At 41.1% G+C, this 23,661-nt stretch overlaps 2 protein-coding genes across 5 annotated transcripts in view; one reads left to right on the forward strand and one right to left on the reverse strand.

Annotated features, from left to right (window-relative positions):
• Window positions 1-23,661, forward strand: part of LOC100120638 — a 70,912-nt gene that overhangs the window by 36,102 nt on the left and 11,149 nt on the right. Inside the window, exon 1 of one of the 4 annotated variants that reach the window (XM_031925484.2) lies at window positions 22,698-22,776. The exons of 2 other annotated variants lie outside the window; for them this stretch is intronic. The gene's annotated coding sequence lies outside the window, so the exon portion shown is untranslated. Of the gene's footprint in view, window positions 1-22,697; window positions 22,777-22,875; window positions 23,208-23,661 lie in introns of those variants that run through there. One more of the 4 variants, XM_031925483.1, reaches the window with a different exon arrangement.
• Window positions 12,614-16,382, reverse strand: LOC100120615 (U-scoloptoxin(01)-Cw1a). The gene is made up of 5 exons (XM_001604188.6): window positions 16,061-16,382; window positions 15,522-15,593; window positions 13,071-13,193; window positions 12,831-12,932; window positions 12,614-12,767 (listed from the first exon to the last, which is right to left on the reverse strand). The coding sequence occupies exons 2-5, from the start codon at window positions 15,591-15,593 to the stop codon at window positions 12,690-12,692; spliced, it is 375 nt and encodes a 124-aa protein (XP_001604238.2). The 5' UTR covers window positions 16,061-16,382; the 3' UTR covers window positions 12,614-12,689.

Raw genomic sequence — 23,661 nt, forward strand, 5'->3', positions numbered from 1 at the left:
AGTTTAGGTTTTTCTAGTTCAGCATATACACTTGAATTTTGAAAGTGAATTGTACTGATTTAGCTTAAAAGATTTAATTAATATAGCGTACGTCGTTATATGACGCCAAGTTATACGGATTGTATTCGGCGATTACGTATTTCCTAAATTAAGCATTTTTTATAATTTAATTAAAAAAGTGTTTTATTTTTGTATAAATGTATGAGATAAAGGCCAAACTATGACTTTCAGCTTTTAATAATTTAGGAAAATTGCTTAAAATAATTGGGTTGGATGGGGCATGTTGCACCGAAATTATTATTGAATTTATCCTGGTAGAAAATACGCCATAACTTATGGGCGCGAAACCAACTGTTCGGCATATTTCGTGGCCACCCAGTCGCCATATTGTACCCATAATCAGGCGATAATATTTCGTACACTCTAATGGGTTAGTTGAACCGTAACCTTCAAATAAACTTTACATTTACGTTTTTTTTTTTACATGGCATTTGGAACTCGAAAGTTCATCGCCTCATCTACGCAAGCCTTCCATGCTGCCCTATCTTGTGTCAACCCCACCCAAGATGCACCTCTCCGATCGACACCCACCCGACCTATTTCTACTAGATCCGCTTTTACGTTGTCCTCCCATCTACGTCTAGGTCTACCTAGAGGTCGCGTTACCGTCGGCCTGCCCTTCATGACACGCGCTGCCGTACAGTCGTCTCCCATTCTCGCTACGTGCCCTGCCCATCCCAATATGCGCGATTTTATTATTCTGTTAATATTTGGTGACGCGTACAGATTGTGTAACTCATCATTGTGTAGTCTCCTCCATTCCCCGGTTTCCTCATCTTTCTTCGGCCCGTATATTTTTCGCAAGACTTTATTTTCAAATACCCTAAAACGGTTGTCCGCCTGCTTAGTGAGAGCCCACGTTTTGTACCCGTACAGAACCACTGGCAGTATTATTGTCCTGTATATTCTTATTTTAACGTTTTTAGACAACAGCCTCGACTTAAGTAAATTACTCACGGCGTAGAAGCAAGCATTACCCGAATGGAGTCTCTTATTTATTTCGACATTAATCTCGTTTCTATCATTTATGGTCGTACCCAGATACCTGAATTCGCTAACCTTTTCAAAAGTAAAATTCCCAACTCTGAGATCTTCCTCCCCTCTGCAGATGCCTAGCTTATCCACAATCATGTACTTTGTTTTTGATTCACTCACTTCTAACCCTGTATACTCCACCGCTTTTATGAGGATTTCCGCGTTTCTTGCTACCGTTTCCCTACAATCCCCCAGTATATCCAAATCATCTGCGTAGCCTAGTATCTGCGTTGTTCCATTAATCGTTGCGCCCAGCTGGCTAACCTGCATTTTTCTAACGACATACTCTAACGTTAAGTTGAACAGCACCGTAGAGAGCCCATCCCCTTGTTTTAAGCCATCGCGTATCGTGAAGGGTTCTGATATATTACCGCCTACTCGGACCTTTCCCGTGCTTCCGTTCTGACATATTTGAATCAATATCACGAGTTTTTTCGGTACACCCAGAAGTACTAGAATTTGATACATTTTGCTTCGCTTAATAGAGTCGTACGCTTTTTTAAAATCTATAAATAGTTGGTGTATGGTTTCGCAAAATTCCCACTTTTTCTCTAACAACTGTCTTATGGTAAACATTTGATCGCTCGTCGATCTGTTGCGCCGAAATCCGCACTGATAATCTCCTACTATATCTTCCGCGAATGGAGTGAGTCTAGCTTGTATTACGTTTGACAGAACTTTGTAGCACGTTGCTAAAAGTGAAATACCCCTATAGTTATTGCAGTCTGTCTTATCCCTCTTTTTAAAAATCGGTATAATGATAGATTCCTTCCAATTTTCGGGTATTGTTTCATTTTTCCAGATGGCACATACTAGTTTATAGATTTTGAAAGTGAGCTCGACGCCCCCATATTTGAGTAACTCAGCTGGTATAGAGTCATTTCCCGCGGCTTTGTTGTTTTTTAGTTTTTTAATCGCGGCCTCTACTTGGTAGCTCGGTTCCTCCACGTGGGGTTCAGCAGTGTGAATTTCGTCCCCTAATTCTTCGCTATTTTCGTGCACGTTTAATAATTTATCGAAATAATTTTTCCACAGCGACAGTAATTCGTTGTCATTTGTTACGAGGTCCCCGTTTTCGTCCTTCATCAATTGCGCTCTACTCCTAAAGCCCTTTCTGATGGCGTTAATCCCTCTGTACATTTTGCGGGGGTTATTTTCCTTACTGTTAGTTTCTATTCTCCTAATAAGATTCTTTTGATACTCCCGCTTCTTATTTCTGTAGATCGCGCTCGTCTGTTTCCTTACGTTAGAATACTCTTCTACGGTCCTATCGCTTCTATTTTGTAAGCTATATAATTTAGCCTTTTTGCGCCTTTCAAACCAGAGTTCGCACTCTTCGTCAAACCATGGTTTGCTCTTTGGCTTTTTCTTTTTACCCAGTACTTTGTTCGCGGCCTCCTTTACCGTTTTTTCGATGTCCCCCCATAAGCTATTCGGTTCGTCATTCCCCTCCGGCGATGTGTTTGCTTCTTCAAGTGCCTGAAACCTGTTATTAATTTCTATCTGCTACCTAATTCGCTCTGTTCTATCTCGTAGTTTCTCAATATCGAAGCTTTCTACCTTGTTTGCTCGCTTACTATTTTGATTCGCTACTAGTCTATCTCTTAATTTGGCTACTACTAGGAAGTGGTCCGAGTCGCTATCTGCTCCTCTGTAAGCCCTTACGTCAAGAACATTAGTATGAAGTCTTTTTTCAATGAGGAAATGATTAATTTGGTTCTGTGTGGCCCCGTCCGGCGATGTCCACGTTGCCTTGTGTATGTTCTTGTGCTTAAAACACGTAGTTTTGATTATAAGATCTTTTGCCGCCGCGAAATTTATGACCCTAATACCGTTATCATTGCTGGCTTCGTGCAGGCTTTCCTTACCTATAGTAGGCCTAAACATTTCCTCCCTACCTATTTTAGCATTGAAGTCGCCTAATACTATTCTTGTGTCGTAAGACGCGAACTGGTCGATTACCTGCTCTAAAGTTTCGTAATAGAGATCCTTAGCTTCTTCTTCTTTGTCCTCCGTAGGACAGTGTACATTAATAAATACATATCTATACCATTCACCTTCGATAATGATGTACGAGAGCCTATCATTGACGGATTTGAAACTTTTAACCGAATGTATGATGCTTTTGCTTACGAGAAATCCGGTGCCTAGAGATCCCCCACTCCCGGCCCCATACAGGTACGTGAAGTTACCCGATGCTAGTACTCCGCCATCTGGCCACCGCGATTCCTGTATTGCTACCAAATCTAGATTGTACCTATCAGCTTCCTTTACGAGTTCTTTAAACGCACCTGCTCTGTATAGACTGCGAACATTCCAACTTCCGACCCTTAAGTCCCTTTTGGTTCGGATTTGATTTTTTTGAGCCATGATGTTATGTTAAACCCGCGCGCTTCGGATCCTGTTCCGATCACAGGTGAGTCCACCGTTCTAGAGGTGATAACCCCCATACCTCTCTAGAACTAAGTATGAGAGCTTTCCGACTTTGACGAGGACAGTGTCAATTCGTCGTCAGACACACTACGGTTTCATTCTCGCATCCTCACGCCCCCCTGCAAGGCAGCGCGCCTTCGCTGGCATCGTTACCGCGTAAGACCAGGTGACGAATCATTCTACACATCTCCTTTCGGGGCAGTTGTCATCGCTCCCGCATCCTCCTCGGCAGCAGGATTTTTGCCCACTTTTGTAATGTGTGATGAAAGAGATAGATTGAGAGATAAGAGATAATGTGAAGTGTTTTTCTTGTTGTGGTGCTTGCGTAGTGTTTCTAGATGAATGCGTTCGACAGTGTGGGCTCATCACACCCACGCCTGTTCCTATCGGCTGTCCGCGGCTGCTTATTCAATTTATTCGCAGCTAACCTCTTTCTCAGGGGCTGTTCCTCTATCCGCAACCTAAGGACGCGCTGTGTAGTGGTGATAGGCACCCACCCGTCCGATCTGGACGACAACGCCCAAGACCCGCTTAGGGTATCGGCATTGTAACAGTTACATTTATGTTACTAAGGTAAAATTATTATCTTATTGGCAAAAGCTATTTACCACAGTCAAGGTCACGCAATCCAAATCACATTTTGGAGCAAGCTCCTATAAGTATCGCGTCGGCTGCACGCGCAGAGTACACGTATACATACGTATACATGTACATACCTTATAGTACACAACACATACAATACAATTGCGTGTTGTAGAACAGTTAGAGGTTCGAGCTGCTGAGGTAATCTGTTTATTTCATTCGAGAAATAACGTATATTTACTGTACTTACGTGTTGTACAAATAATAATTAAAGAAAGTTTGTCAGTTATATGTAATGTGAATTTGCAAATATACGTGGAGTGAAAAATGAAGCGTAACCGAAAAGATATTTACAACTACAGAATAAAACAGCAAAAGTTAGATGAAGCAGTTCAACAGTTACGTGACGACCAAAATATTTCAAGAGAGTCAGCAGAATCATCAATCGAAAGTAATTTGAATGAAAATCTAACCGACTGTTCTGGTGTGGATTACTATAACCTCAAATCTGATTGGGGTACGTAAAACAGTGTTAATAACAGTTATGACAGTTTTAGTGAATGTTGTGATAGTGATGATAGTTGTGATAGTTGTGATACTTGTGATGATAAACAATCGACTGGTTATTTAGAAGAATTGGATGAAATTGCAGATCTCCAAACTTGGGTAGTCTAACAACATACCACATAAGCATGTGGACGAACTCCTTAAAATTTTAAGAAGATGGCTTCTACCATACCTACCTAAGTGCACAAAAACACTACTTAAATGCGAAGTGAACTTAGATAAGGTAGAACCTATGAAAGTTTGTAATGGTTCCGATGGAGAATTCATATAGTTTGGAATTAGAGATCAGTTGATAAAGCAAATAGATGTCAGACTACATGAAACTAAGTAAAAATTCATTTGCGACTAAGCCAGAGGATCTGATTTCATCTCTCAGTGATGTCCTAAGCAACGTCAGGAGGTGGACAGCTTAAAACATCAATTTCTTATATTTTATCTTCGAGACTGAATAATTATACCAAAAGAATTATTTATAAAATATTTATTATTATTTTTCATTAGTTCATATTCTCAAGCAGAGTGCAAAATGTTGCTATTTGTAAAAATATTGCATTTTCTGTAAAATGAGATCATAATATAATAAAGAAAGATTAATAAAAATAATATTCTGCATAGAGCATATGATCAGCATATTATACCTATAATATGTCGCCAGGTAACAGGGTTTACTGCAATATCGATCGAAATATTATGGCCACGGCCCATAAAATTTGGCATATTATGGGTACGATATGCTGATCGTTTCTACCAGATATGTATACAAAAATCGCTTTTAGGGTTGTGTATGTCAAAAAGTGTTTGCCACGGTAAAAAGTTGTATTTTGAAAGTTTTTACAACTTTTACATTTAACATTTTCATGTAAAACGTAAATCCGTAATGTTTTATGGCAAATAATTGGTTTTTAGCTGTAAAAAATAGATTTTGGGCTGTAAACTCGAGTTATAAGCATTTTCATGATTTGATGTTAATAGAAGAAAGTTGTATTTTAAAAATGTCTACAACTTTTACATTTAATATTTTAATATAACGTTAATCCGTAATGTTTTATGGCAAATAATTGGGTTTTTAGCTGTAAAAAATCGATTTTGGGCTGTAAACTCGAGTTATAAGCATTTTCATGATTTGATGATAATGGGAAAAAGTTGTATTTTTCAAAGATCTATAACTTTTCCATTTAACTTTTTTTTTTGTAGAATGTTTAGAATTCGACTTAGAGCTAAAAAACCGTTTTTAGCGATTTTTGGAGGTGACCGCATTCTGCGTATACGTGCAGGATCAAGCCCAAAATAAATCTGTCAGCTTAGTATTAATTGGCCAGTTTAATCAAATTTTAATGTAAAAAAGTAAATTAAAATATTGCTAATATTTTAGTGATGCGTATCTATAATACCAGATCAGTATTATTATTAAGTTAAAAATTGTTTTTCCCTTTTTTGGCATTAAAACGTATATATGTCTTATTACGAATATTTTGATTTTTTACGATTGTAACGTATTTTTCTACAATTTTTGGATTGTAACAGTCATTTGACAAATTTCAAGCAAAAGTTTCGTTTTATCATGAGTTAATGCGTCATATCTATGCACTTATAACGGTTAAACGCTTATTTAGTTAAATCGTTAACCACAACTTAGTTAAGTGTCTTAAAACTTAGCTTATTAACCGTTAACATTTCTACCAGGGAGTATATATAGAACAAAGACCTTTTTGCACCATCGCGTTAATAACGCGCGTAAAAATATTCAGAGTGTGATATCCATCTTGTTCTTCAGGAATGTTATTTAGCCGAAAAGAATTTACAAGTTACGTTATCGAAGAAAGAGAACGTCGGTCAATCACAGGTACTGTGAAAGTGGGCCATTTTTTGATACAGAAATATGTTTAATCATTTCATGGGCTAGGTCACTTTCACGCCAGTTTCGCGGATTCATTTCAAGTAATTCCGGAGCAACGTTCCACCGACTCTCAACTTTGCGCGACCATAATTGTAGCTGATACGAGATGGACTTATTGTAGTTGTGCAATATTGCAGAATTGTTTTTACTTCGATTGTTCTGGTTTCTTCGAAACAATTACTTATTTTACCGCCGGGGTAATTTTAATATCATCAAATTAATTCCAATTATTATGCTTACAATTTGGTTCTCTTAGTGGGTATTACGAAACCGCCGCGTGTAAAAGGAAAAACATTCACGAATACATGTTAGATGATGCTAACATTAAGAGTGTTAACAATACGTAAATAAACAAGCCTCAATATACATCCTAATAAGATTACATCGAAATTTCAGAACAATCGCTCCTCGCTAATAATAGCACTATACACAATCGAGCACAATCGCGTCAAAATTCGAAGTTTCTCTATTACTTGCACCAGGCGGTATAAAATGAATCAGTATAATTGATATTCTTTTGTTCGTCCGGAGAGAATAAAACTGTCAGGCCTCACATCGAGCCGTCAACAGAGCTACGCAGTGCGTTAGGCTCTTTGTTAGAAAGTCAAAAAGGCCTCCATAGACTCATCACGGCGACGCTTCGCCTCTTGCCACTTACACTGTATGCTTCGCGCTTTATACATCCGATCCCTCGTTTCGCTAATCAGACTCGCTGATGATGAGCATCGGGACGCCCACGCGGGCAGGGATTCCTTGAAGATCTATCGTCGCATACAGTGAAAGTAGAACGTGTGGAATCTCTTTGACACAAAGGATATGTCGGCGGCGCCGACGTTACCGTAACGCGCGTGAGAATAATGCTCCCCGCGCTCTGAGTGACAGAATCGGGATTACTTTTATCTCTCCGCGGCTGGAATTCGCGCTTTTCCTGCGGCGAGGGCGACTTTACAATGGTTGATTTGCATGCGGGTAGCGCGTAGTCATGCGGCTTGCATCGACGCGTAATGACGCGTGAGACGGCGCTATTATGGAGGGTAATGAAGAGCGATTCGCTGAAAAGGTTTGTAAAAGGAGAACGCCAAACTCCGTGGCGCAGAGTTGAAAATTGACTCAGCGCGTGTCGTTTTCGTGCAGTAAAAAAATGGTTTCGTTTTTTATGCATAAAAAAGTTCTCATCTTCTTAGAACATTTGTATATAACGAGCGAAATACGAAAGCAGAAGTGGTATTTCCAAATTTTGAACCTTTCGGAGCTTACTGAATTCATTATCATCGATTGCGTCGTGGATTAGCTTATTCGATTTTTTTTCGACAAATTGACCTAATCGAATCATATGTTCAAAGAATAAAAAATATGATAACCTGAAAATCAAGTTTTGCTGTCTGATTTATGTTTTGCCGCTATTAGACGAGAAATCCATTAAACTTTTAAAACTGCAATAACTTTATCTCTGTTAGAAAAAAAAGATAAATAATCGATACGAGTTGAAAAAGGAACTGAACGCTCGCGCGGTACAAGATTATTGCGCTGTTTGCTCATAAATATTAAGGATTTACAGTCGGTGCGATATGAAATTTTGAAATTAATATCAAGTAAAGAATATATCGCTCTAATGTTTACATTTTTCTCATTTCTATACAATCGTCGCCACGAATATTCCAAAAATGTATTTTTTCGTAAGATATCACTAAGAACACGAGTAATAGGATTTCTCAAGGCGAGGCTACAGGTAATTGAATAATTTCAAAACTTATAGATATTTCGTTCTAATACGAGACCATATAATACGTACATTTAAAAACCAGTAAACAAAAATTATTTGCGATAAAACTTCAAAGTTTACCACGAAAACGCTCCGTCTCATTACTTTCAACGCGTCTGGAACGCGCACGACTTGCTTAATTGTTCGCAATGAAGTAACTCTGCGCGTGGAAAAAAATGCAGATAAAATCGGAAAAGTACACGGGAGCAGCACCGAAGCTTTCCGCGCCGAAAACGAATGTAGGAAAATTAATATAATGGACCATTATGACCCGGCGAGTATTACCCGCAGCAAGAAATCTTTCGTAAGTCTTACAGTCGCGCTCGCCATCCCACGTGTAGTTACATGCACCGTGCAAGTGTATACTTGCCTGCACAGGCACTGTACTCTGCTGCAGCCACCACTTGTAGCACTGCTGCATTAATGGCTGGCATGTTCGAGCTATTGCTGCATCATTGTTGACGTCTAGATATGAAAACCGATATTTTCGCCTTGAACCCGCGCGAGAAAAATGCGGCTTTCGTCACGGCTTAATTGTCTCCTAATTAATATATAAATTCATTAGCGGCTGAAGAAACGGGCGCCTTGCGCTGTTGCGAGATCGCGCGTCGCTTATGAACAATGAGTAGCGAGTTTATCTCGCTGATGCAGGATATCAAGGTGAAAGATCGAGGAAAAGTGTGAAAACGATATTGACGTCTATGCAGCGCGACGGAGATCCTTAACTCGCGTACTGTCTCACAGCTGCCATTAGTTGAGAATCCATATAAGTCATATCTATTGTGCATTAAATTTCAACAAAACAAAGAAACGCGCCGGGGTAAAATTAACAATCTAGCTGTTTTGCATACACAGCCTGTTTGATAAATCTCTATATTGTAGGCTCGAGTATGCAACGAACAATATGTCGGGCTTTTAATTTTCCATCGCTTTCTTATGGGCTGGCAACAATGTATTATTCAAATTTTAACTGCTATCATTTGTTCTGAATCTTAGAGAATAATATGGTATTCGATTCTTTAAATAGTTCTAAGCAAAAAAGTCTCGATCACAATGACGCATGCCTAGAAGATGCGCGATTAGCTCCCAAAAAAAGAGTACAACGAATACTTACCGAAGATGCGGTTCTCTCTACTTCGACGCACAAAAGACACATCCGCGAATGAGCGGGCGGGTAAAGCCGTTCCCTCGGAAACCAGCTTATCCGCTAAAAATACCTCTTTGTGCGAGTGGCAGTCAATTCTGCGGCGGAGAACCGATCGCGAATAATAAGGAGGCACGCGTGGCATCCAGTAGCTTCGACTCCTTTATCTCAAAGTTCAGCGACTCCAGCGGCTTGGAAACCTTTTAAGGACGCCGAGTCCCTTATCTTTTTTCGCTTATTTTCCTGCGGCTCGCTCTTTCACCGGTTTCCATCCAAGGCTACCGCGAGCGCGCGCACGTTCTGTTCATCCTTCCTGCGCGTTCTTCGGCTCTCTCGAAAAATCGCCGTTCCCATCTCTCTGTCTTTCTCCCCTGGTTTTTCTCCTCTCGGCTTTGTGTGCGCGGCCGAGCGTACACGCGTGTTTATGCGAAAGTCCAACTCGTGCGCCAGCGGTGATTTATGAAACGAGCTGACTCGTTGTCCGCGAGCGCGGCCTGTTTCACACTGATTCTCTAGAATCTTAAGGTCCTGTGTATATCATTTGTTCGGATCGGCTGGAACTTGATTGGCTAAGGGAATCGCGAGTGAGGTCTTGCTCAGAGCAGTAATTGACGGTACGAAATCGGTATCGTTTTCATATCGAGCTCATGTTATGACGTGTCAATTGCTTCCAGATCTATATGAGATTCAATCCATATGATTCCAAAGGTCAGATCGAGAGAACCGGTCGTCTCTTTCAGACCCGCTAAATTTACAGGCGTGATCGGTCGCAACTTTACGAAACCGATGTAAACGCCTCCCGCAGCAAAAATGAAATTCGGCGAATAATAAAAGCCTATAATAACTTTCATCGGAATCTTATTTTCACCTCATACGTTGCCAGCCGGTGTCGCATAATTTTTCATCATCATAGCCATAGAAACTTTCATCTTTTTGGAATCGGTTAGCCGGTGGTCCATTAAAACGGATTATAAGTATAGGCGTTACGCAATCGGCACACACACACACGCGCGCGCGCAAGCGAGTACATCTGTGCTCAACAAGGCGGCGTGTACGCTAAGGTTGCAAATTGTTTTCCTGACGTAACGCGCGCGCTAGTCCTGCGGAGGTACACGGAGCGCGCACGCAAAAATGGAGCAGGAAACTGAGTGGCGAGAGAGAGAGAGAGAGAGAGAGAGAGAGAGAGAGAGAGAGAGAGAGAGAGAGAGAGAGAGAGAAGTGCGGACTTTCTAAGGATGTTTCTCGTTCGCGTACAATTTGCTTATTGTTCGCGGCCTGTGCGAAAGGCGGAAACGAGTGTCCTGCGCTCGCGAGCCAAGGAAACGAGCATTGTCATTCCAAAAGTCCTCGGACGTGCATCCTATCGCCGCGCGCGCGACTGTAAATTAGTTTTCTCCGCTCTATGATGGCTATATATGCCGCGCGCTACGAGCGAGCTCTCTTCCTCTCCGTGTGTCGGCTCGTTAACATACATTTTCCTCGTGTTTTCACGCGTCTGCTGCTCGTGCGCGAGCTACACTCTTTGATCAACTTTGAAATATAGAGATGAAGCTACATCGCGTGCCTAGTGTGCGTGATTAGACCGGTGGAATAATGACATTTTCTGCTAATTGTTTTTTTTTAACTTATCGCAAACCCGGTAAAAGTGTTTATAATACACTGCTGTGCGGAAAGTAACTTGCTTCACCGGCTGTACGCCTGGAGCGAGCTAATTGAGATTCGAACATATATCCTGACTATAAAATACTGCATAGTGCAAATGGAAAATGAGGATATAAGTCTAAGATCGTAGTTTGTAACTCGCCTTGCCGGTAAGAAGTTGCGTTGCAAGCTCATTCGGTTACCGCCCTTATGTCACAAAATGAGAACGACCAACGAAGCCTTAAAATTTTACGACGAAGGAAGTTCATACGAGCAGGTCTTATTTGAATTTTCCTAGCCGAGTACAGCACTAGCTGAGGCACTAAACGTCGAGCAGGTACATAAACAAATCCGAAGCGCGCATAAACGCAACAATAACATCTCTGCACGCGGTAATCAAGACACCAGCGCGCCTCCTTTTTGCGCAAAGAAGCCTCGCGCATAAGAAACGTACGTTTCAAACGAAAAGACGCGAGCTCAACCAGCCCTACTCTAATTGAGATATTTCTCACCGATCGCGGGCCGCCGCCCGGTATACAAGGCGCACACGCGGTTCATGTCCGCATGTGCGTATACATACGTAAAATGGATACAATATAAACGTCGAGACACACCGCAGAAGGCGCTCGAGCAATCTACGTTTCGTTCGCGCGCGGGGAAAAAAAGAAGGAACGCGGCTACGCCTGCCTCGCGGGTGCGCTGGTCAGCCGATCGCGAACGAACGAACACTCACTTTCTATTGCCCAATCGTGCCAAGAAATTGCCAAGGAGCTTGGCTCGCGACTGCGCGGCCGGCGACTGTATGCTATCGACCAGCAGCACCAACAACACCAGCAGCGAGCTAACGGCGACGAAAACGTGAGCATTAATTTATGCGCTAAAAATAAATTATCGGCCCGCGGCTGATTTTATGCGCGGTGAAACGCAGCCCGGCGTTACGTATGTGTGCGAGATGCCATGCGCGGTGGTATAATCTCCCGTCGATTTCTAGGATGACAGTATACGAAGATTGCTCGCGATGATTAATTTGTGATTTTTTAGATGGGAATGGTCGATTGAGGCGATGGCCGATAGGAGTGTTCGTTTTTTCAAGATCTTATGTGTGGGTTTCAACGTGAAGATCTGAGACAACTAAAAAGTAAAAGCGCCGTGCTAGATTTGAATAGCCACTTGTAATGATAAATACGAGTTTGCTGATCGCCACGTAAAAATATATTATTACTTTTAATAGTGGCTAAAACATGTGGTAAAAAAGCAGGAGATAACCAGTTTAATTCATAATTGTCATAATAAAAATGCATTTACGATGTACCGTACTATTTTGAAGGAATATCTGATTTCACTTTTATGTAAATCCAGATTTCTTTTTCTTTTTCAAATTTCGCTGGCTTACCTGCAGTTGATAATATGAGAGAGTTCGGGGACTTGCTGCCTGTCGGTAACTGTAGAAAATGAGCCTTACAGGATAAAGACAGATCAAGCAGTCAAATCGTATTATGAAAATAAAAGACCTTTATTGAAATACATTTTTTATTGCTAAAAAACAAATTACATCCACAGGAAATTGATTAAATTCTATTTCCTCTCGCATCTCTGTAGAGGTCGTCGTTGATTCCGTAAAAACGCGGCGAATCGTTGCAGTCAACCTGGTTAAAATCATTAAATTTAGTGAATGCAGATTAGTAAAATTTGGAAATAACAATATTTACCTTGAACCACCAATCACAGACACGTGTCGTTTGACTGAACACAGTTCCATTCGGGCAAAGAAAGCTGAATTGTCTTCCCCCAGGTAAACACCAATGCCAGACCTTGCAGAAAAAATTTACAATTTTATTAATGAAAAAATGTGATACAAATAAATAATAAAATGAATGTATCGCTTAAAAATTGAAGAATTGCATTGATCATTTGATTTAATTCGGTAAAATGCAGCACAGTCGATTTACCTGACATCTAGCATCAGGATCGGCGTAGTAACCTGGAAGTCTACCTCTGCAGGTAAAAGATAGTCCAAACGGTACAGAGTTGTATATCGGGTAGTCTACTCCAGGCGTGTATCCATCGACTTGCTACAATATTCAAAATGTGAAAATGTTAATAAAATTCTCATTAATACATTTTGGATGCATAAAATAATGTACCGAAGTAACTAATCAAATCCTGTTTATTTCTAAATGTTCGTATCGGTGTAATATCTCTGAAATTGCTCCGTCGATATCAAAGTTTGCCCCGTACACTTATGATATTTCTTATTTAAAATTTAGAATAAAATTCTTTTTTGATTAATTTGGCTTTTATTTGTTTTAGGAGCTTCTTTTTTATTTAAACAATATTTTTGGGTATAATTTGTATTGGTTCAGAAAAAAGTATGATTTTTACAATTATAGTTTGTTATTAAGTATAATCTAGTATGTTTGAATCGCCAGTCGTGTCATCAATTTAATCTCTTGTAATGCCCCGCAATGACTCTTAGCAGTCTAGGATCAAGATATTCATCGTATAATAGAATTACGACACACCAATTGAAATGCAAGTCAATTTGTATACCCACATGATAATGTATAACCGGAAGCAAAGCAGTCTGTGCTTAAAAGACTGTGTGAATCACAAAATGCTTTTGTATTTCCGATTTTTCATGGATGATATGCAACCAAAAGAATAAACTGCATATATTAACAAATGCTTTCTTTGTGATTTTTTTTTTTTTTAAGAATGATGCAATCGTAATTTAACCATTTACGTAATCTCATCGTTAATGTGTTTTTTCATTTTACACGCGAGTTTTATGACTCTCTGTAATTGCATATGATTACGCACTTTCAAGCCGCATCTTTCGCTAATTATTTGCATGTGTCAATAATGATGAATCTCATCAACAATCGATGTACATCAAGAGAAAGACAGAGAGGCGATGACGGAATATAACGAGCAGATAAAAAGAATGGACTTTCACAGGCGAAAAGAAACGCAGTTTAACAAAGTAGCCGCGTGTAATTCGTGTGTAAACAATGGAAGGATATGCATTCACCGTTTATCTCAATCTGTATTTAAATTAAAAGCCGATGCCGATTACTTGTGATCGACGCGCGTTCGTTTGACGTCTGCCTGATCGCGACTGTCGGGAGGCAGAAAGAGAGAGAAAGAGAGAGAAAGAGAGAGAAAGAGAGAGGGAGGGAGGGAGATCGGAACAATCGGCCGGCTTCTTTATTTCGTTGATGTCAATCAATTTTCACGGCCGTGGCTTCCGGTGAAAATGAATGGCGTCTCGCCCGTTGCGTGATAGGATGCTGCAACCTTCACACTTGTTGAATTTAATTGTTTGGGCTTTTATACGCGCGAGCCCTCGCGTGCGCTCTTTCTTTCTTATCTCTTTCTCTCTTCCTCTCCCTCTCTCTCCCTCTGCATGCTACGCGCTTTTTCCGCCCTCGAGGTCTGGCTATTTCGCAGCGACAAAAATCTCAATTGCGCTCAACAAAAGGGATCGCCGTGTCACACGTATGCACCGCTTGCCATTTCGTTCAAAAGTTTTTTTGTTCGACGTTGCGTAATAAACGATCGCGCGAGATTAAAATACTGCTGCGTACTTTTTTCAGCGAGTGACGCAACGGTCAAAACGTTATTGGGGAGACTACCGGGAAAAAAGCATTGTCGATATGGAAAAACGCGCGAGTGTCTCGGTAATGAAATATTCATGCGCGGGATATCATAATTTGCGCAATTGGTCAATGTTTCCGTTGCTATTTTCGCTTTGTGTACGCGATCCCTCCTGCATCTATCAGCAAATCACTTTTTTTCGTAACCATTTGTTACTGTTTTTTTATGTAACCGTTCATCTCTTTCGATCTCGGTAAGAGATATTTGAATACGAAACAACCTGGAAGGAATTGATTCCGTGAGATCTCTGCAGCGTGAACTAGTTCGCGCGCGCGCACGACGAGTTAATTAATTAATTAGTCGGCGGGTGTGTGAGTTCGAGAGTAAAATCTGTGAAAAATACCGGAGGCGCGCGCTCACTTGTCATTGTTGCGCGGCAAGCCGTGAGAAGTTACAATGTACCTACGTTGAAAATAATGCGGCTCACGAAGTCTCGACCATAAAGAAGAGAGCACCCGTGAGTTTCGTAAAGCATTTCGCTCATCGGTCCATCTCTCGTGTATAATCATTCGTTGCATAAGGCGATCGCTAAATTTCTTATGATGGGAAAGAATTGTAATGATCGGCTTTGCATTTCGCTCTATGGGGCATCTTCATCTTTATGGGTAGAAAGTGTCGTATAAGCGTTCTGCTTTATATTCGCTTTTATTGCGAAGAACTGGATCGACTTGGCTTTTACGACGACGGATCGCTTAATTTTTAACGAGGGAGGTGCAATAATGCTGGATTTTTATGATACCTACCGCCATCGTTCGGTACAGGAGCAGAAGTCCGATAATAAGAATAACGCTGGCCAGATAAAACCTCGAAATCATCTGAAATTCACACATACTTTTCATGATCAAAGTGTACGCAAAATATTTCAATTATGGACCGGTTACTCGATGAAAGAATATTGCCCCAATCATACGTCAAGTTACTCGAATGAATTAGTATTGGATCTAGAAAAATTATCTTTTTTTTTTCAAATTTCTTTTTAGTTGAAAAAACTTTTTTTTAATCCTTTTTTACTTATTGCGAAGAATAAATCCCCCCATTGCTGCGAGATGAAATTCACTTCGCGTTGAATAATTCTTTCACGTATCTGACCTGAATTCTCTATGCAAAGAAATTTGAAAAACCATGCAAATTTCCCTAAAAAATAGAAGCAATTTTTGTAATTGGTCCCAAAGTTTCATGCTCCTCGTGTACACCATGCACTACTTGCATTAATTATAAAGCGATGAATCGAAATATATAGTCAGCTCGAATATCTGATAAAAACTAGTTGTATATCACACACCTTGATTTTGCTCCGCAGATTCCAGAACACCTTAATCAACCAGTATCCTTGCTGATCGCATTCATTTAGTCCAATGACTTCCGAAGCACCAACAAAACTTTTTCAACACGAACGAATGGCGCAGTAGGTGCTCGCAGCCTATACACCGAACGAAAGTGAATCCTATGAGAGTGTAACGGCCGAGGCGAATCTCGCACGCACTCCCAGAGCCGAAAGTCTAACGAACGCGGGTGAAAAGTGTTTTGAGGATCCGCCGCGCGGTGGTGGTGAATATATACACGGCGTTAGAGGTGGACGGCTCGGGCTCCGGGGGGGTTACTCTCCGATGAGAGCCCCCCTTTCCTGGGGCTCCCACGCATCCAGCGACTCCCTACCCCGCAGAGCAGAGCGCACGTCGTCTCCTCTAGTGCGCAAGCGCATCCTCGCGCTGCTGGGCTGCTGCTGCTGCATGTGAAGGTGCGAGAAAACGGGCCGCAATAGAGGAGGAAAGGAGAAGAAGATGAACCAACCGCAACGTTCTTCCCAAAGACAATAACGGGGGGGATCAGCCCACCGGACTTATGCAACGACCCCCGCGAGAGCTATCCTTCGGAACGCCGCATCGGCCCGCTGACTTTATCGCTCCGAATGATGTACGATTTTGACGCGAATCGGGAAAAAAGGGCCTATGCTAATTCTCGCGCGCTTTCGTAATTACCATAGTAATGTGCGCGATGCGGAGCATCGCAGACACACACCTGTGGCGCAATGTCGAGCACACGAGCACACAATGGAGATCTGGCGACTGGATTACGCAGAGGCATCTCGACCGCAGGTGTTGGAACGTCTTCTTCTTCTTCTCTTGCGATGCTACAACGGGCGTTTCCATAGGTGTTACCTTTATCGGGCAGTTCTGTCGGTTTTTCATTCCTCCGAGTCGTTTGGACACGAACTTATGTGAGTGCAAGGTGTAAGGGGATCGGATCGAGTGCGGTCAGCTGCGCAAGTGGGTCGTAAAAGAGGATCGGGTTTTGTTTACCTTACTCGCGAAGAAAGTCATGTGATTCGGGAAAATAGCTCAGAGTGTGGTTAATTCGTCGCAGTAATTAATTAACTGATGATACTCGACCTTGTCCCCCTAGGGTTTGCCTATTGCGAAAGGTCTGATTGGATTATATGCTCGTCGTATAGTTTGACCCCGATAACTCATGAAACCGATCATCTTCTTTGGTTTTTAACTGTGTCCGTTGTATAATGCTCGACTTATGAAGGATAAACATGATTTTTCTTAAAATTTAAAATAGTTGTTCACAATTTTCGTCTTTGATGATTTTGTGATGCGTGAGCACAAAAGTCGTCTCGAAGAAATTGGTGCCACGCTGATGTCATCGAGATATGCGATCTCAAAAATAATTAACGGCTGCAATATCCAAGCATGTGCACCTAATTACGATCCGTGTGCTCTTCAGGCCCACATAAGCACAATGAAGCTGAAAAGCAACACATTTTTTCTGTCTACTTTTTTCCGGATTCTGAAGAGATCATTAAATTTCGTAGGTATCAATGATCGTGCTGATTTTAATGTTCAGTTAAATTTTAAGTTATATATACGTTTCGAAAACATGATAACATCGAGTGTCTTTAGTAAAATTGTACGCCAAAAAATTTGTCGTTTAATTTTGCAGGGGGTATAACCTACACTCGATTACAATTCCGCACACGCACATGGACCGCGATTAGATATTATACATGCATCAAAACAAAGCAGTTTTAGACTAGCCGATTCCGTATCGCTCAAACTCTTTGAGTCTAGCGAGCTGAGTACATTTGTAGCAGTATATGTCAGCTGTGCTAAAGCTGCCTTTCATCGATCCTGTTTAGGGCTGCTCATGCTATAACTGATGCCGTTGCAAACTGACTATAAAATTTGAATTCTTGTCGTGTCGATTTGATGATTTATTTTTAACGGAGGAAATAAACTGTGCGAGCCTGGTGTACCTTTAAAAGAAGCTAAAATTATATTTTATTGTCCATTAAAGTATCATTTACTTTTTTCTTCCTGTGTAACTACAAAGAAATTTATTTGTAAGGCAAATTTCCTAGTTGCGCGTTTCGACACAGTCATGCGCGCTTATCGCGCGCGGGGCAACGAGAGGTTGATTTACCTACGGCATCTCTTTGTTTTTATCGCGGCGCAGCTCATGGGATTGACTGCAGCGAATCCGAAGCTCAACAGGCAGATAACATGTGCATATCCCTCAATCATCCCATCTTCGCTGCTTACGAAGAAAAACGGAGTAGCTGCGAGATGTTATTACGTGAGTACAATATGTTCAGTGCGCCACGTTCCCTGGCCACTCGATCAGATACTTTTTTTCTCCGCGCCGCTTCGATAAACCGGAAATCATTGTCAGCAGGTTCTTCCGAAATAATTTCTGCTCTTTATCTGGCACTAGCCATCCAAGGTGAGAATCGCTCTAGCATGCACGAGTCAGTCTATCAAGAGTTCAATGAGAAGCAATATAGTTTATTTATTTAATTTCATTAACACAGGCATATTGTTATGGCATATCTGCTCGAACACCGCGCGATTCATTCGTATCTCGATGGCTGCAACCCCCCAATTTTTCGTGTTTGCGTAACAAGTGCAAAATAATTGCCTCTTGTCTGCAGCCACAGCTGACGTTTAAATAGCATGATATCAACGAGGTGATGCTATCTCTAATGATAATAACTTACTCGGGGGGCCTTGTCTTAGACGGTCGGAAGTAATCAAAAAGACGATGAAAATAATTTGTCCATTGTTTACATAAGAATTTACAACACCTGCAGCCAACTCTTGACTCGTACGTTTATGTGCATCGTAGCCAAATAAAACATGTTCAATTAAGTAACTATGTAAACATAAATTACATCGTATAAAATTAACAAATGCACACAAAAAGCTACTCAGTCGTCTTTGTTCTTTTCCTTTTTATCGTTTAAAATTCTCAATTGCGTGACGGTTTTTTAAATAGTTGCAGCACTGTAATAATGACGGTAAGCGCGACATAATGAAATTTAAATCTTTACATTCTTTTATAATGAATTCATCGTGAAATTTTAAAGAGAAGTAGTAACTCGAAAAAATCGACTGAGCACAATCGCAATACTGCAATCCTTTCGTAGTTTTCCTCCTTCTGTCGCATAAATAAAGGGGAAAGCGAAATATCTTAGGAAACGTTTCTGATTCAAAGCATCTGTCGACGACAAAATTAAGACAGTGCCTATAATTATGCTCATTATTAAGATGAGATTACAAAAAGCCTATTTTATTGTCTAATACCTCATAGCGACGTGCGGTTCGTTTCATGCCTTCTGGTTTGCATTCCTATGTTATGAAAGTGCGTTCGACAAAAGTGCTATTTTTCAAACTGCAGACTGAAAGTGTTATTATATTTGAATTAATTAATTATGCATGCTTTCTGTTTTAATTACAGCACTTTGTTTTCACTTACAATATTTAGATTTAGGTAATGATTAGCGAGAGATTCTAAATAGAACGCTGTTCATAATAACGTTTCACTATATACTTTTCTTTTAATATTCACTTTAAAAGTTTCTTCGATGCAATAGTAACACAGAGTATTCTTGTGTATCTAATGCAGCCTCGTCATCTTGCAGAAATGGCACATTTAAAAAAATGTTCCGTATTTGCGTGTTTCCGGAGCATTTTGTTACACGCTCTCATAACATGACTGTATCTTAACTTCCGAGCATCTTCTTCCTGATTTGCCGACTTTCCGACTCTAAAGATGCGCAGGAAATTTTTCTCACGTAGTTGCGCGCACATGTATTGCTCTTATGATGCAGTCATTATAACTTTATTTGGATTAGGGCATTAAAAACAATAACGAGGAAACCAGGTTTCATAATAAGCTGTCAGTTGTCATATTTATGAGCTATTTCTGCATTGCGTGTTAATTAAAATAAAAATAGAAAAAATCACTCACGGTACGAAATTATGCTTTACACGTTAACTGCTCTCAGAGTAGGAGATTATGGGTCTACGGGACGTAGTAAAATTACTACTAAAATTACGACAAAGTGAAGTTAATTTACTATGAATACATTTTGCAAAGTATTAATTTCTAAAAAAATGAAAAATAATTAGAATTTCGTTTTATATTTTGCTCGTTCATGGAATACTTACCTGGTTACCGATTTTCATATTATTGAATGAGCATTGGAAATCTCTCACGGGACCCTTTGATTTCATTTCACATTTGTACGCTACTCCCGAGAAATTATTTAGTTTAGTTAGGAGGAATTTTTCATTTATCACTTAACCTTCAACTTGTTTAACTGCACTTTCACGTTCAAATATGTTTATGGAATGCCATAATAATATCATCTCGGAAAGGAATGCATGCGCACATGTGAGCAGTCGTAGTCCGTTTATCCATCGCGGTCTTTAGTGCAGATGCATGAGCTGAGCATCCCAACTTGTATACTGAAAGTTGGATCATTAACTACTAAGTATTCTATTAAAGTACATTCGCTAAGTCTTGTTGACTTTGAAATTAATACTTGCACTGAAATCGGTAGGTACAGACGCGTAACAAAAAGAACAAAATAATTTTTAATATTGCGCTGGTTTATAATAATGAATAGAATGAAATTGTAATAAAAAATGTACAAATTTTTCCGTCAAAAAGGTTTTGTACGTGATTGATGTTTAAAAATGATCAGTAGAAAGTTGTTTAGCGTGTACCAAAAAGATGCCCTAAAGTTTACTCGTCTGGTGAAATTTATCACGATGACAAATACAGGTATAAGTATCGCTGCTATATATATATAATTAATCTTCCTCTTGTATATATATATATATATATATATATATATATATATATATATATATATATAAATAAATAAGAGGAAGATTAATTTTTCTACATCCTTAACAAAGTCCAGTTTCATAATGATGATGTCTTATCTCATTTCCAAACATATAACAAACAAATGTTCTCATTTATACCATCAGCTGCCTGTAACGCGACGCACGCGTCCTTGATTCGCATGAACTACTGTATTGGCTCGAGGTTCGATTAAACTCGATACGGATCATCTTTTCTCAAAAAGTAATTATCTTCGCGTTCGGTGAACCAAAGCAGCAAACACATCCTCGTTAAAACGAAAAACTAGCCCCAGAAATTACCATTAACGACCTCATTTCCTCCACCTTCCGCCCCCCTCTCCTTCAGCCAGCTAATTCGCAACGTCGCACTTGCAGTCGGCTCGTCCAGTGTGTATAGCAGTAATTATAACGACCGGAAGCACCGCGGAGTAGACTACTCGAACCCCAGCAGGCCGAAATCAGTTGGTACTTTGTATTCCTCTCCCCCCACTGGTCGAGTCCGTTACGCGTTCTTTTCTGCGCGCTCGTTGTCACGGGACCATCACAATTGGACACACCGAAGGCGGAGGAGGATACCTGTACCTGTCGACGCGCAAAAAAACGGAAGCCGCGTGTCCCCCGCGACGAAGCCTCCACATTGATGTCCAGCAGTCTGCGTGCGAACCTCTGTTATTTTGGTGTGATTCACTCGCGATGGAGCGGGATTCGCGCTCATCATACGATTGTGTGAATGTTGATGTGGCTGGTATAACACACGCGTCTGCACCGACTCACACGGCTATGTGTGTGCGTACACTGATGAGAGTATGAGACTCTTGCCTATATACTGTTTAAGGTTGACTTACACTAGCCGCACTTTCGAGCAGCAAAGAACCATTTGTTTTGCAAAGTATACAAAATTTTACGTTTTATTTCTATGATAATCATACCGATTTCGTATGATATACGTACCTATTGCTTATGCTTTCCAAGCCTTTTCGTGGAATTTTTCATAAACGATACTGAATACGCTGATTAAGAGAGCCACTCAGATCGAAGTGTACCATCGAGAAAGCACGCCGTAGAAAAGCATGCCGACCCTAAGACTCCTACTTTCATTTATAGAATGCACACATACGTGTGCGCGCATAATATAGTCGATGATCCAGTCATGATAATGGATACGAACGCTGCGGTACGTCATGATTTTTGCAATTTTCCAATTTGAAATTTAATACCGACGCGCGTTGTACGCCGGCGTGATAGGCTGAATTTTGAAAGACTGCGCCGAGCTACTCCTGAAGTGTATCATCAAGATAGTCGCCCGTAATGCTGAACAATGCACAGTCCATTTCGTAAGCTCTTAGTAATGCTCCGTGATTCGAAGTTTTTTTTTAAAAACTGTCGGTCTTACCTACACGCCCCCTATGAATATGCGAGTGCCTATATTTCCCTAATCCCATACGTTTGGAAAATAGTACTTCACTGTATTATTAAGCACGCGACCATCAATCTTCACGCGAATTAAGGCGGCTCCAATTATCACCTCGCCCGTGCACCATTCGCGCTGAAAATTCAATTCCAATGCCAAGCACCTAGCCTAATCTGCATAATTTCCTCGGCGCAGCGGCAGCGCAATAACAAAATCCGCGCTAATTACAGCGTATATCGCAACGTTCATGCGCAACGTCAGCAGCGGCAGCAGCAGCCTTATTTCCAGTGTATATAGCGTACGAGCGCTCGCGCCTATAAAAATCAAGCATAATTCCGTGGCCGAGAAATCAGCGTAACTAGTGCCCATCGGACCTTAAACCGGCTCTCTCTCTCTCTCTCGCTCACTTCTGTGCCGCTGCCTGTTGCTGTACGTACATACACTTGCGCTCACCGACACACAGACACATGCACGGCCTCCCGCGGCTTTTATCAGTAGAACGTGGCGCGGTCCGAGAGAGCGCGCGCGTCCCACATTTCCTTTCAGTGCGCGCTCGGGACGCATTCCAACAAGTGTGTCTCCGCACGGTGCGCGAGCAGCGCGGCTCTACGTCTTATCGCGCGCGCGAGCGCCCTCCTATTTCGGCCCTACCGATATTTCGCGAGCCCTGGCTCACGTCGCCGCGATAATTTTCAGGGGGCGCGACATCGCTCATTCGACGGATAGCGACGAGTTCCAGCGGCTGCAGTGTTTGTTTTGAAGCTCGCGATCGGCGGATCCGAGTTTCGACGACGCTTTCATCGGCGACTCGCTGCTGCGCCGATTTGTACAGTTTGCTGACGAGTAGATGACTGCTTGAGGTTTGGCCTTGTTTTCTTGCATTGTTTTTATTTCCGAGCGAAGTTTCGTTCGATTGATTGTTTCACACCGACTAATTATTGCGTTTCCTTTATTTTTCTCCCTTTTCGGGGAACGTGTTATTTTCCTGCGCAGGTATCTCTCGTCGATGTGGCGTTAACGAGCTCGACGTGGAACAATACGAATCGATAAGACGTTGATAATTCAGGTTATAACAATATCGCAAAACGTGACGAATGAAAAGTTGCAATCGAAACGCTGACTTCGATGAGAATTTCGAAATTGATATGCCTCGCGTCAATCAACGTAAGAATTTAACGTTGCTGAATAAATTGCTGTTCGTCAATTTTGACCACATGCGTAAAATAATTTTCCAGCGCGCGTCTAGCGAGAATACAGTTAAGTCGCGGCACACGGTGGATCATCGCCGCAGATAACGTCTGACTTCCCATCATA

This window comes from Nasonia vitripennis, assembly GCF_009193385.2.
Source record: "Nasonia vitripennis strain AsymCx chromosome 2 unlocalized genomic scaffold, Nvit_psr_1.1 chr2_random0010, whole genome shotgun sequence".
In the NCBI taxonomy this organism is placed as follows: domain Eukaryota; kingdom Metazoa; phylum Arthropoda; class Insecta; order Hymenoptera; family Pteromalidae; genus Nasonia; species Nasonia vitripennis.

What these genes read in the sequence shown, in the direction of transcription:
- LOC100120615 (XM_001604188.6), bottom strand. Translation starts at nt 15,593, where the DNA reads ATGATTTCGAGGTTTTATCTGGCCAGCGTTATTCTTATTATCGGACTT. An exon ending in TCCTGTACCGAACGATGGCG is followed by an intron (nt 13,194 to 15,521) that starts GTAGGTATCATA and finishes TGAATATTGTAG; the next exon opens with CAAGTCGATGGATACACGCC. An exon ending in TCTGTGATTGGTGGTTCAAG is followed by an intron (nt 12,768 to 12,830) that starts GTAAATATTGTT and finishes GATTTTAACCAG; the next exon opens with GTTGACTGCAACGATTCGCC.